General features: G+C 38.8%; 1 protein-coding gene across 10 annotated transcripts in view; it reads left to right on the top strand.

Annotated features, from left to right (window-relative positions):
* DCC (DCC netrin 1 receptor) overlaps nt 1-14,015 on the top strand; it is a 1,367,203-nt gene that overhangs the window by 1,281,418 nt on the left and 71,770 nt on the right. For all 10 annotated transcript variants that reach the window (XM_044934810.2, XM_044934809.2, XM_044934814.2 and 7 more), the window contains one exon: nt 5,803-5,919. In XM_044934810.2, coding sequence (XP_044790745.1) covers nt 5,803-5,919 — 117 coding nt within the window. The remainder of the gene's footprint in view (nt 1-5,802; nt 5,920-14,015) is intronic.

The raw sequence follows: 14,015 nt of genomic DNA, 5'->3' as shown, positions 1-14,015 counted from the left end.
TTTGGAGAAATGTCTATTTGGGTCTAAAAAGGTCTCCCGCCCATTTTTGATTGGGTTGTTTGTTTTTTGGAGCTGCATGAGTTATTTCTATATTTTGGAGATTAATCCTTTGTCAGTTGCTATATTTGCAAATATTTTCTCCCATTCTGAGGGTTGTCTTTTCATCTTACTTATGGTTTCCTTTGCTGTACAAAAGCTTTTAAGTTTAGTTAGGTCCCATTTGTTTATTTTTGTTTTTATTCTAATTACTCTTGGAGGTGGGTCAAAAAGGACCTTGCTGTGATTTATGTCAGAGTCTTCTGCCTATGCTTTCCTCCAGGAGTTTTCTAGTATCTGGCCTTACATTTAGGTCTTTAATGCATTTTGAGTTAATTTTTGTGTTTGGTGTTAGGGAGTGTTCTAATTTCATTCCTTTACATGTTGCTGTCCAGTTTTCCCAGCACCACTTATCAAAGAGGCTATCTTTGCTCCATTGTATATTCTGGCTTCCTTTGTCATAGATTAGCTGACCATAGCTATGTGGGTTTATCTCTGGGCACTCTATCTTATCCCATTGATCTATATTTCTACTTTTGTGCCAGTATCATACTGTCTGAATTGCTGTTTTAAACCAAATTAAAATATTGTAACTGATTGAAAGTGTAGCTGGTTGATGAGGCTTTCTCACAGTGTCATTCAAACAAAGATTCTAATTGCTGATTTTTTTTTTATCATAAGTATTCTTTTTCTAGACCTTAAGTGATATCTCAAGCAGAGTCCTTAACTTTTCTGTCACTTTCTATCATTAAACCATGGTCCAGTTCCATTAGAAATTAAAATCTGAAATTTAATTTAAAGATTCTTTTTCTCCTATGGTCAGACTTTTGGCTCTGAGGACTAGGGGGGTTACAATTTGTTTCCTGAATCCTCCAGCACCTTGGAATAAATGGAGCAGTAGGGGTGGGACAGAAGCAGGGAGCTTACTCCATTTCAGAAACACCTTTAGCCATTCTTCTTACCTCTCTGCTCTTCCTGGTTTTTGTGGGGGTACAGTGATTGGAGATAAAGACAAGATGAAAGGAGACAGTCAAGGTGGGAGGGAAGAGAGCACAATTTGAAGCTCTTCACTGATTTTCTGGGCACATGGGCTGACCTCAGGTGGCACCCAGATTCTCAGCCTCTTATAAAATACAATATGAATTATTTACAGGAGCCTGTGGGATGCTTCTCTGGCCAATTCCATGATCTGAGATACCTCGTCAGGACTTAACCCTCCCCCCTGCGAAACAGATGTACCTGTCCACCTCACTGGTCTTCTGGAGGGTCAGCTACTTTCAAGCCTAACTTTCCAGCTGCCCATGTGACCCACAGGAAGCTCCTCTGTCTTTGACAAGCCAAATGATGAGAGTGCTCATAATCCACACTGGCTCATCTCTCAGACATGCTTTGTTCAGTTATCTCTTGTCTGTTTGAATAGACACAGGGTAGACCAGCAAGCCTGCTGCCTCAATAAGCTTCTACCTAGGGAATAAATGAAAGGCAGATCTCTTTTGCAGGAACCTCAAGAGTCTGTAGATATCTTTTATTGTAGATTCATTTTATCCTAGCCATCAGGAGAGGAAGAGCACCTCTGTCTCTCACTGGAGGGAATAAAATTGTCTCTCCGGCCTTAGAAGGTTTTGCTAATGATTTCTAGGATACCTCCTTCTTGATTTTCCTTCTCATTTTATATATATGACATTTCAGATCAATGACATTTCAGATCAATGAGACAGATTTTGTTGTCTCTTACCAAGTCTTGGGAAATGTTTAACTCCAAATGATAGCCATTTTATTCAGAGTGATAAGATACTTGTGCCCATTTGTCTTTAATTTGAGGACCTTCTTGCCAACTCTGTAGTGATAGGGAAAGCAGTACTTGAGATCCTGTTAGTTAAACTTGACAATACATGAAGTGTTCTTGATGATGTCCTGGTTAAAAGGACAAAACTATGATTGGAAGAATTAATACCATCAAAATGCCCAAATCACCCAAAGCAATCTATAGATTTAATGCAATCCCTGTCAAAATATCCATGACATTTTCATAGACTAGAACAAATATTCCGAAAATTATATGGAACCACAAAAGACCTTGAACTGTTAAAACAATCTTGAAAAATAGAACAGAGTTGACGGTATCAGACTCTCTGACTTCAGACTATACTACAAAACTACAGCAATCAATACAGCATGGTACTGGCCCCAAAACAGACAAATAGATCAGTGGACCAGAATAAATAACCCAAAAATAAACCCACACCTAACCACAGATATGCAGATGACACCACCCTTATGGCAGAAAGTGAAGAGGAACTCAAAAGCCTCTTGATGAAAGTGAAAAAGGAGAGTGAAAAAATTGGCTTAAAGCTCAACATTCAGAAAACGAAGATCATGGCATCTGGTCCCATCACTTCATGGGAAATAGATGGGGAAACAGTGGAAACAGTGTCAGACTTTATTTTGGGGGGCTCCAAAATCACTGCAGATGGTGACTGCAGCCATGAAATTAAAAGACACTTATTCCTTGGAAGAAAAGTTATGAGCAACCTAGATAGCATAGTGAAAAGCAGAGACATTACTTTGCCAACAAAGGTCTGTCTAGTCAAGGCTATGGTTTTTCCAGTGGTCATGTACGGATCTGAGAGTTGAACTGTGAAGAAGGCTGAGTGCTGAAGAATTGATGCTTTTGAACTGTGGTGTTGGAGAAGACTCTTGAGAGTCCCTTGGACTGCAAGGAGATCCAACCAGTCCATTCTGAAGGAGATCAGCCCTGGGTGTTCTTTGGAAGGAATGATGCTAAAGCTGGAACTCCAGTACTTTGCCCACCTTATGTGAAGAGTTGACTCATTGGAAAAGACTCTGATGCTGGGAGGGATTGGGGGCAGGAGGAGAAGGGGATGACAGAGGATGAGATGGCTGGATGGCATCGCTGACTCGATGGACATGAGTCTGAGTGAACTCTGGGAGTTGGTGATGGACAGGGGGGCCTGGCATGCTGAGATTCCAGGGGTCGAAAAGAGTCAGACACGACTGAGTGACTGAACTGAGCTGAACTGATCGTCAGTTATACTATGACAAAGGAAGCAAGAATATACAAGGAAGAAGAGACAGTCTCTTCAATAAATGGTCCTGGAATAACTTTACAGTTCCATGTAAAGTAATGATATTATAACATTTCCTCACACTGTATACAAAAATACAATGGATTAAAGACTGAATAAGATCTGAAAGTATATAACTCCTGGAAGAGAACATAGGCAGAACACTCTTTGACATAGATCACAGCAATAATTTTTGGACCTGTCCTCTAAGGTAGGTCTTCCCAGGTGGGTCTCAGGAGCCTGGCAATGCAGTAAATGTAAGAGATGTGGGTTCAATCTCTGGGTCAGGAAAATCCCCTGGAAGAAGCATAGCAACCCACTCCAGTATTATTGCCTGGAGAATGCCATGGACAGAGCAAACTGGCAGATTACTGTCCATAGCGTCACAAAGAGTCAGACACGACTAAAGAGACTTAACATACACACACACATACTCCTAAGGCAAAAGAAATAAAAGCAAAAATAAACAAATGAGACCTAATTAAACTTAAAACTTTTGCACAGCAAGGGAAACCATTGACAAAATGAAATGGCAACCTACTAAATGAGAGAATATATTTGCAAATGATATTACCAACAAGGGGCCAATATCCAAAATATATAAACAGCTCTGCTAAGTCTCTTCAGTCGTGTCCGACTCTGTGTGACCCATAGACGGCAGCCCACCAGGCTCCCCCGTCCCTGGGATTCCCCAGGCAAGAACACTGGAGTGGGTTGCCATTTCCTTCTCCAATGCATGAAGGTGAAAAGTAAAAGTGAAGTTGCTCAGTCATGTCCAACTTCCAGCAACCCCATGGATTGCAGCCCACCAGGCTCCTCCATCTGTGGGATCCTCCAGGCAAGAGTACTGGAGTGGGGTGCCATCGCCTTCTCCATATAAACAGCTCATACAACTCAATATAAAAGAAAAAGCCAACCCAATTAAAAAATGGGCAGAAGAGCTGAATAGACATTTTTCCAAAGAAGATATACAAATGGCCAATAGGCACATGAAAGATGCTCAACATTTCTAATTAATAGAAAGGCAAATCAAAACCACAATTAGACATCACCTTACACTTGTCAGAATGGCTGTCATCAAAAAGTTTACAAAAAACAAATGTAGGCAAGAATGTGGAGAAAAGGAAATCCTTGTACACTATGGGTAGGTGTGTAAGTTGATTCATCTGCTATGTAAAACAGTATGGAGGTTCCTGAAAAAAGCTAAAAATAGAACTACCATGTGATCCAGCAATTCTATGCTTGGGTATTTATCTAAAAGAAACAAAAACACTAATTTGTAAAGATACATGCACCCAGTGTCATAGCAGGTTTGATCCCTGTGTCAGGACAATCCCCTGGAGTAGGAAATGGCAGCCCACTCCAGTAATCTTGCCTGGAAAATCCCATGGACAGAGAAGCCCCGTGGGCTGCCATCCATGGGGTCGCAGAGAGTCAGACACAGACTGAGCACACACACACAGAATGCTCATAGCAGCACTGTTTACAGTAGCCAGGTTATGGAAGCCAACCATGTGTCCATCAATAGACATACAGATAAAGAAGCTATGGTATTCATATACAGTGGAATATTCCTCAGCCATGAAAAAGAATTAAATTCTCTCATTTGTAGCAATGTGGACAGACCTAGAGAATATTATGCTTAATGAAATGGATCAAAGACAAATAATGGATGATACCACTAATTTGTGAAATCTTAAAAAGTAAAATGAATGTATCTAGAAAAACAGAAACAAACTCAGATACAGAAAACAAACTAGTGGTTTTCAGTGGAAAGAGGAAAGGGAAGAGGGGCAAAATAGGGTATGAGGTGAAAACACAGAAATTACTATATATAAAATAGATAAGTGACAAGGATATATTGTAGAGCACGGGGTATTATAACCACTATTTTGAATAACTTAATGGAGTATTATCTATAAAATTACTGAACCACAATGCTGTATGCCTAAAACTAATATAATATTGTAAATCAACTATACTTCATTTAAGAAAAAACAGACGAAACTTCATGTCAATGAATCATATTCTTTTAACTGATATATAGTATTCAGAATTTCAGTATTACTTTTCCACATATATTTTTATTCAGTTTTCAAATCTGCATATATCATTTTTATTTTTATGACTCTTTAACATGACATTTTATGGAATTATAATAAATTTGTATATAGAGACCTAACCATATTTTTGCAGAAAGTAGTTTATGTCCTGTGTTTTCATAGTAAGATTTAATGTCTTTGGGGCTTAAGTATAAATTGCCAAGATTGTGGTTAATTCATACAGTTGCATATTATGGAGCTGTTAAAAATTACACTGCTGACTTATTTATTGACAGAGAAAGATTTTTCTGTTACTTTTTTTAAGAAGACTGCAAAACAGTATGTATGGTATAATGCCATTTTTGAAAAATAAGTATATTAGTATATATTCTCTTGCTTTCACACACACATATATATATATATGCATGTGTGGAAATTATAAATAAATAATAATAGTTCTTTTTGGATAATGAGGTTCTGGTAAATTTTATTAACATTTCTACAATGAGAGCATATTGATAAACAAAAAAGTAGATATTATTATTTAAAGCATCAATGAAATGAAAAAGGCATTGGGGTTCCTGGCTAGAAATGAAGTATTGCATCATTAATACTCAAGAGTATTGCTTTCTTTTTAGGTCAAGACACAGAAGAAGCAGGGAGCTCCATGTCCACTCTGGAGAGGTCACTGGCGGCACGCCGAGCCACCCGGGCCAAGCTCATGATCCCTATGGACGCCCAGTCCAGCAATCCTGGTGAGTGACAGTTGGTGCCACAGGGAGACGGGAACAACATCACATTAATAAGAGGCATGCGTGCTTAGCCGCTCAGTCGTGTCCACCTCTTTGCAACTCTTTTCCCTGTAGCCCGCCAGCCTCCTCTGTCCATGGGATTTTTCAGGCAAGAATACTCCAGTGGGTGGGCATTTTCCTCCTTGATTTGCAGTATTATATTAGTTTCAGTTTGTATATTATATTATACAGCTTTCTTTGTGTATCTTTTCTCTATCAACTATCAAAATCTGATTAGAGTTTTCTCTGAACTTTCTGGACAAATGGACATAATGCAGAACAATTAAAATCATATCATTTTTATTTGGAAGTTAGAATTTTCTCTCTGTTGTTTGTTGTGCTTGCCTTATACAACCACATGATTGATCTATGGGCAATCGGTTTATACACTGGCCACCTCATGCGAAGAGTTGACTCATTGGAAAAGACTCTAATGCTGGGAGGGATCGGGGGCAGGAGGAGAAGGGGACGACAGAGGATGAGATGGCTGGATGGCATCACTGACTCGATGGATGTGAGTCTCAGTGAACTCCGGGAGTTGGTAATGGACAGGGAGGCCTGGCGTGCTGCGATTCATGGGGTCGCAAAGAGTCGGACACGACTGAGCAACTGATCTGATCTGATCTGATAGAAAATGAATCAATCTAAAAAGAATGGAAGTTTTGTCATTATTGATCTTATTCTAACAACCACCTTCACAGATTTTAAAAAACTCTTTTAATAAGTCTAATTTTCAGACTTAAATAATCTAGCTCTCTTGAAACAAATATTGAAATAATCACTTCCTACTCCCTTCATGTTGAAGTTTTCTGTCATACTCCCATTTTCACTGAAGATATTAGTATCTGCGAATCACTTCCTTTCCAATTACCTCTGTGATCAATCTTGGTAATTACCGTATCCATGCACATAATCCATCTGATAGTAGTTCCTGATGTTCCCTACAATATTAGCTCTTTCCCACCTCAATTCATCAGTTCCATGTCACACAGTAAACCAATAACTGTACCTGCTGCAGAATGTCAGTTTCTGTCATCTCTTTTTCTAGCACAGTATTATTTTTCTCGTTTATTGGCCCCTTGCTAACAAATTTTTAATCCCACTAGGACCTCCAGTCCATTAACTCTGCAACCTTCCCATTATCCCTGGTCTTCCTCATGTCTTTATTTCCATTAAAACTCAACTTCCAATCCAGCATTAATTACTACCTTCCATCCCTTCTAAACAGCCTCATCTCCCTTGGTTCTTCTTTCCTATCATAGTTACCACCCAAAAAAACTCAACCCTGGTTAAATTAGCTCCTCACCAACATTGACCACGAACCCTGACAGCTGACTTCATTTGAAGAAAGATATGTAGCCTATTTGGGCTTCCCTGGTGGCCCAGCTGGTAAAGAATCCACCCGCAATGTGGGAAACCTGGGTCCAATCCCTGGGTTGGGAAGATCCCCTGGAGAAGGAAACTGCTGCCCACCCCAGTATTCTGGACTGGAGAATTCCATGAACTGTATAGTCCATGAGGTCACAAAGAGTCGGACATGACTGAGTGACTTTCACTTTCATATAGCCTATTCACTGGGCATTTATGACAACAAATTCAAGGTGAACTGTCATTTATTTGGAAATGCCAGTCATTTCTCTCACTTTGAGAGAAATCATTCATTATCATTCACTGAGACATCATTCATTGTCTCACTTTATAAGATGAATATCTTATATCTATTCTTTCCTTTCTGACTCAATACCTCTCTCCTTTCCCCCGTCCCTGCTAATAAGCCTGCTTCTTTTGCCACCAAGAGAAGCATTTAGAAATGATATCTACCCTTCAAATCTAGTGATCTGTTTTTGTTTCTGTGTAAGACCAGTTCTTTCCCTTGAGGACAACCTTTCATTCCCACTTAGGGACTTTTCTGTAATTATCCCTTTCCTTTCTTGGATCATCAGTTTTCCTTCCTACTGATAACTCCAATATGTGTATGAGCATTATCTCATAACTTCCTTGTTAAAGCATCTTCCCTGGAACCACTAGCCCATTCCTCCCCTTTGCTGAGAAACTCTCTTAAAAGTTGTCTGTAATTACTTTTTGCTCTTTTAATCTTCTTTATTAGTTTTAATAGCATTTCCACAGTCCCTCTACTAATACCATGGTTGCCAAGATTTCAATAATCTACACATCTGCTTACCAAATGCTCAATTGTCCAGTGCTCAGCAAAATTTGACATAGCTTCTATTTTTTCCTGGAATGCTTTCTTCACTTGCCTGTTGTATTCTAAATGCCCCCAGTTTTCTTCCTGTCCCACTGCCTTCTCATTTTTAGTCCTTGACTTACTCCTCCTTTCTCCCCAATCTCTTAAGAGATAGAGTACCCTAGGGCTCCGTCTGCAAACTGCTGTCTACTATCTACACTTGCTTCTTAGAAGTTGTCATCTAATACCAATGGCTTTAATGCCATTTGCATGCTGATGAATCACAAAATTTAATCCCTAGATTAATCCCTTCCTGAAACCCACATCAATTTCCATATACAATATTGACTCACCTTCTTCAAATGGCTAATAGGCAAGCCAGGTGAGCTCAACATGGAAATCTTGCTCTTCCATAATTCCCTCTCCCCAGCTCCAAACTTGATTCCTATCATTTTTCCCAATACATGGTACCACTATTTAACCATCTATTCTTGTTTTAAAAAACAAAATAAAACACAACCTCTAGTTTCATACTTCTTTATTCTGATTTCCTCACATCCCAAATTCAGTCTTTCACCAAATCTGATAGTTCTTGCTTTCAAAACCCATCCCGAATCTGACTACTCTTTCCCACCTCCACTTTTCTGCCTTATCCAAGCTATACCATCTCTAGATGGCAAATATAATCTATAGATTGTAGACTATAGCTGTAAACTTGTAACTGTTCTCTTTTCTTGAGCTCTTGATCTTACAGGAAGTCGTCTATGCCGAAGCTTTTCAATGTGAATTAGATGATGTTTTAAACTTTACATAATTGTATTAGTTTTGCCAAATATCAAAATGAATCCGCCACAGGTATACATGTGTTCTCTTGACTTCCCATCCTGTGTGGCACAGAATCCAGCGATTTCATCATGCCCAAGAGGTGCCCTGTGGTCCAGCCTCTGGCATGTCTCTCACACTGTCTCTTGCTATTTCTCTCTATAATCTCTTTCAGCCACATAGCTCTCCTCTCTGTTCTTTGGCAATAACACACATACTGATTCAGGGACGTTTTACTGTCCTCTTTGCCTGGCATTTCTTTCCATAGATATTTAGTTGACTTTTTCCCCTCATTTATTCAGGTCTGTGTTCAACCGCCACCACTGTGAAGGAACATAGATCTTCTCTAACCATTACCTAGGAGCATCCTTGGTCTCTCTCTACCCTCTTCATTCTGCCTTGTTTTTCTTAATGTGTATAACTATCTTACTTGCTTTATTGTGTTTGTTTACTTATCATGTGTTTTCCCTGTGTAGTATAGGCTCTATGAGAGCAGGAATTTTGCCTGCTTTCATCACGTCATATCCTCAGTACCCCAAATGGAGATTGGCACATGGTAGGCACTCAGTTGATACTGTTCAGCCAAATGAATGAACTAATGGCTGTTTCTTTCTACCTACTGTATGTGATGTTTCCTCTACCTTCCAACATAGCTCTCAATTTTACTATAATAAATGTAATGGAATTTATAACAGATTCCAGTTGTTCAACTCATGGGATAGATACTGTTCTTATGCCTGTTTTACTAATAAAAGAACTGAGGCTTACAGAGTTTAAGTACGTAGCTTACAATCATATAGCGAGTAAGTGACAGGGCCAGAATTGGGACTCCGGACCGGCTTCAGCCTCTATGCTCTGAATCATTATGCTCCCAGCTGCAATCCTCTGTGAAGCTGTTCATTCCTTTCACCGCATAGAGGGACGCTGTACACTTAGCTGCTTCTATTTGTGTTTTCCTTCCAGCCACTTTCCTCTTATAACTAAGTTCTGTCTGTGCCAACCTTCTATAGCTTTCTTCTTAAAAATCAGTGTGTTTCAGAATCTTCATGGGACTTTCTCTCCCATATATAACTTCTTCATCTAAGAAGTTTCCATATCCCATTGACTTTTTTTTCTTCCACTGTATCTTTTGAATCCCTGGCTGCATTCCCATTTCCAAGAGTCATGTTTTTATTCTTCTCTTTATGGCCTCACCCCTGAACTGTCAAAACAGCTTCATAATTAATCTTCCTCCTCTCTGTAGTACCTTCTAAATGTCTTTGTATCCTGCTTGCCAAATTTCTTCCTAAAACAACTTAAATATGGCATTCTACTCCATAAATTTTCCCAATGGCTCCTCACTGTCTTCCAAGAAAAAAAAAACAACAAACCCCTGTGCATATCAGATGTAAGTCTATATTTCTAGTCTCCTGTTGCTATGTTAGACACCCTTGCCAAGCCAGACCAATCACCAGTTCACAAATATGCATTGTACTTTATTTGATTTTCCTTCTGAACATGTTTTTCTTTTTTTTCCCCCTTATGGAATGACTTGGTAGCCATCTCTAACTAACAGAGTTCTGTGAATCTTTCAAAGACCAGAGAGGTATTAATTCTCTCATGAATTCTTTCCTCTCTGATTACTACACCCAGAAATGAGGGCTTCTTTTCTCATGTTTGAAAAGTCTCTCTTTTTAACACTTTTATGGAATTAATTCCTCAGAGTACTGCCTCATATACTTAGGTATTCAAGCCCAAATCTTCCCTCCTCTAACAGATTGTGTATTACATGATAGGGAGGGGATGCAGCTAATTCTTCTTCATATTCACACATTGTTTAACTCAATATCTAGCATAAAATTGATACTTGCTAAGTATCTGTCAAATAAATGACTAGATGAAAAAATAAACGTAGTGTTCATAACACATCAGGGTTTAAGGCTCTTTTTTTAGCAGTTCTAATAGAGTATCTTCAAATAAAAACTTGATATATTAAAGGCAGTTAAAATTGTTTTCATTCAACAAGAACTAACGAGCTTAGAAAGAAAGAAAAATGTAATGAAATCTAACAAGTGTTGAGAACTTCTAAATATTATTCACTAGCTAAATACCTTGCTAATTCATATTTCGTTTACTCCTCCCAATACTCTCATGTGTTGAGATTATCCTGATTTTACAGATGGGAAATAGTCTCAGCTTAACAAACTTCCTTCAGGACACAGCTGAGCAGCTTATGAGTCTCTATGGTGTGCTTCTTTTCTAAGGACAAAGATGCCTTATATTATTTGTATTCATTTTTTAAAATAATTTGTTTGACTCTAGCATCTCCAGCTTACAAACATGGAAACCAAAGTTCTGAGAGTCTGAACCCAAAGCTTGTGCTCAGTCTGTTGGCTTCACCCTACCCCCTCATGCTGTCATCTCAAGCTCTGACTTGCTTGATGGCTAAAGCACGACTTCTTTTATTCCTAGTGTCTTACATGAATGCAGGCCCTAAAATGACAAGTAATTTATTACTTTAATTAGTTTAAAATTAGTAGTTAGAAATGTATTAGTTTTATTAATTTAAAAACTATTCTATAAAGCATGCATATATGTGATTTTCAGCAGTTAAATACATTTATAAAATGCATAGGGACACTCTGACTCAACAGTTCCATACCTAGATTTATTCTGTTCTTGGGTGTATATCTAGCAGAAATGCCTAATATGCTCACCAAAAGACATGTATAAGAATACTTTGGGGGATACTGCTTATCATGACTTGGTTATGTATATAACATATTCACACAATGGACTACCATGTAGCAATGAAAACGAAAAAGCTAAAATGATACAAACAATATGGAGACTCTCACAGATGTACTCTTGCAAAACAGAAATGTAATACATCTGTATGATTCAATCTTAAACAGGCAAAATCTTAAACAGGCAAAATAACCTATGGGGTTAGAATTCAAAAGAGTAGTTTCTCTTAATGAGAGGTGGTTAGTTACCAGAAGGGACCATGGAGCAACTTCTGATAACGTTCCATTTTCATGGCCTGGATGATGGTCAGAAGACATTTCACCTTGAAAAATCACTGAGCAGTACTGACGATATTTAGTTTTCAATATGTATTACTGTTGTTCAGTTGCAAAGTTGTGTCCAACTCTTTTTGACCCCAAGGACTGCAGCATACCAGGACTCCCTGTCCCTCGCTGTCTCCCAGAGTTTGCCCAACTTCATATCCATTGATTTGGTGATATCATCCAACCATCTCATCTTCTGTCACCCTTTCTCCTTCTGCCTTCAATCTTTCCCAGCATCAGGGTCTTTCCAATGAGCCAGCTATTGGCCAAACTACTGGAGCTTCAGCATCAGTCTTTTCAGTGAGTATTAAGGATTGATTTCCTTTAAGATTGACTGGTTTGATCCCCTTGCTGTCCAAGGGACTATAAATATGCATATTATATTTAAATAAAACTTCAATTAGAAATGAAGAGTCAATAGAACATAGACCTTTTGAAATCTTTGTCGCATTACATTCTTTGTTGGCTCCAAACTCAGTTGGTTAAACTCTATCTAACAAGAGAAAATTTATTTCAGCATATAATCCAAGTTGATTTTAAAATTAATTCTTAGACTTTCCGATAAATAAAATAGATTCTTTGCAACTGACATGATTGATGGGCCTTAGCTAGCTAGGCTGAAAAACTTGTAGATTTGTATCTTGACAGAGCTATGATTTCATTCAGAATGGTAGATGCATGTACTGATGGCCCACTTGCAATTATTTGGATTCACTAGTGTATCAAGCCTTGTATAAACCACATCATAGCATAGTTTGGATTTCCAGTCACACGTATAAAGATGCTTGCTGTTCCACTTAATAATCTCTATTTTTGTAAGATTATTTTCCCCCTCTTCCTTGACATTTCTCACCATGTTCTGCAAAATGATAACTACTAGATAAAATATAAACTATCTGAAGTGTTTTTTAGTTCTTAAAATTCATAGGAAATGGCATTTAATTTCATTGAAGTACAAAACCTGTTTATTTGTCTGAGATTATGCTCCTTGGTTGAAAATATTAGGTGGCATATGTAACTTCTTACCCCAGAACACACTTCACAGCTAAGCAAGCTGATGCCTGTGAGAAGCATAGTAGCTAATAGCATAGACAGGAGAAGAATCCAGATATTCTGATTTCCCCAGTCTGGTGCTCTTTCTTATAAAACTGTGGCCAAAAGTGAGTATTTTTACAGTGGCCAAAAATAATTTTGTATGATTTTCTTACTATAAATTAGTCTCCTGGAGAAGACTCTTAAGAGTCCCTTGGACTGTAAGGAGATCCAATTGGTCCATCCTAAAGGAAATCAGTCCTGAATATTCATTGGAAGGACTAATGCTGAAGCTGAAACTCCAATACTTTGGCCACCTGATGCAAAGAATTGACTCATTGGAAAAGACCCTGATGCTGGGAAAGATTGAAGGTGGGAGGAGAAGGGGACGACAGAGGATGAGATGGTTGGATGGCATCACCGACTCAATGGACATGAGTTAGAGCAAACTCCAGGAGTTGGCGATGGACAGGGAGGCCTGGCGTACTGCAGTCCATGGGTTCGCAAAGAGTTGGACACAACTGAGCAGCTGAACTGAAGGAAAGTCATATGCTGAGTTTCCAGGAATCAGACTCTGAAAAGAGATTGGAAAACAGGAGATTTATTAGCAAGCTCCTTTAGGAGTAACACCTGTGAGGGTAAAGGGTGCAGGACTGCTGAGAGGGAGATAGTAAACTAATCAGGTATTGATATCGTCATTCACTTTGTAAACCGTGTCCAAGTCTTTGAGACCCCCATGGAGTATAGCACACCAAGCTTCCTGTCCTTCACTATCTCCTGGAGTTTGCTCAAATTTGTGTCCATTGAATCGATGATGCCACCCAACCATCTCATTCTCTGTCACCCTCTTCTCCTCCTGCCTTCAGTCTTTCCCAGCATCAGGGTCTTTTCCAATGAGTTGATTCTTCACATCAGGTGGCCAAAGTATTGAAGCTTCAGCATCAGTCCTTCTGGTGAATATTTAGGGTTGA

This window comes from Bubalus bubalis, chromosome 22, assembly GCF_019923935.1.
Source record: "Bubalus bubalis isolate 160015118507 breed Murrah chromosome 22, NDDB_SH_1, whole genome shotgun sequence".
Taxonomy (NCBI): Eukaryota; Metazoa; Chordata; class Mammalia; order Artiodactyla; family Bovidae; genus Bubalus; species Bubalus bubalis.
Note: the sequence above shows the minus strand (reverse complement) of the source record. Positions and strands in the feature narration are given on the sequence as shown.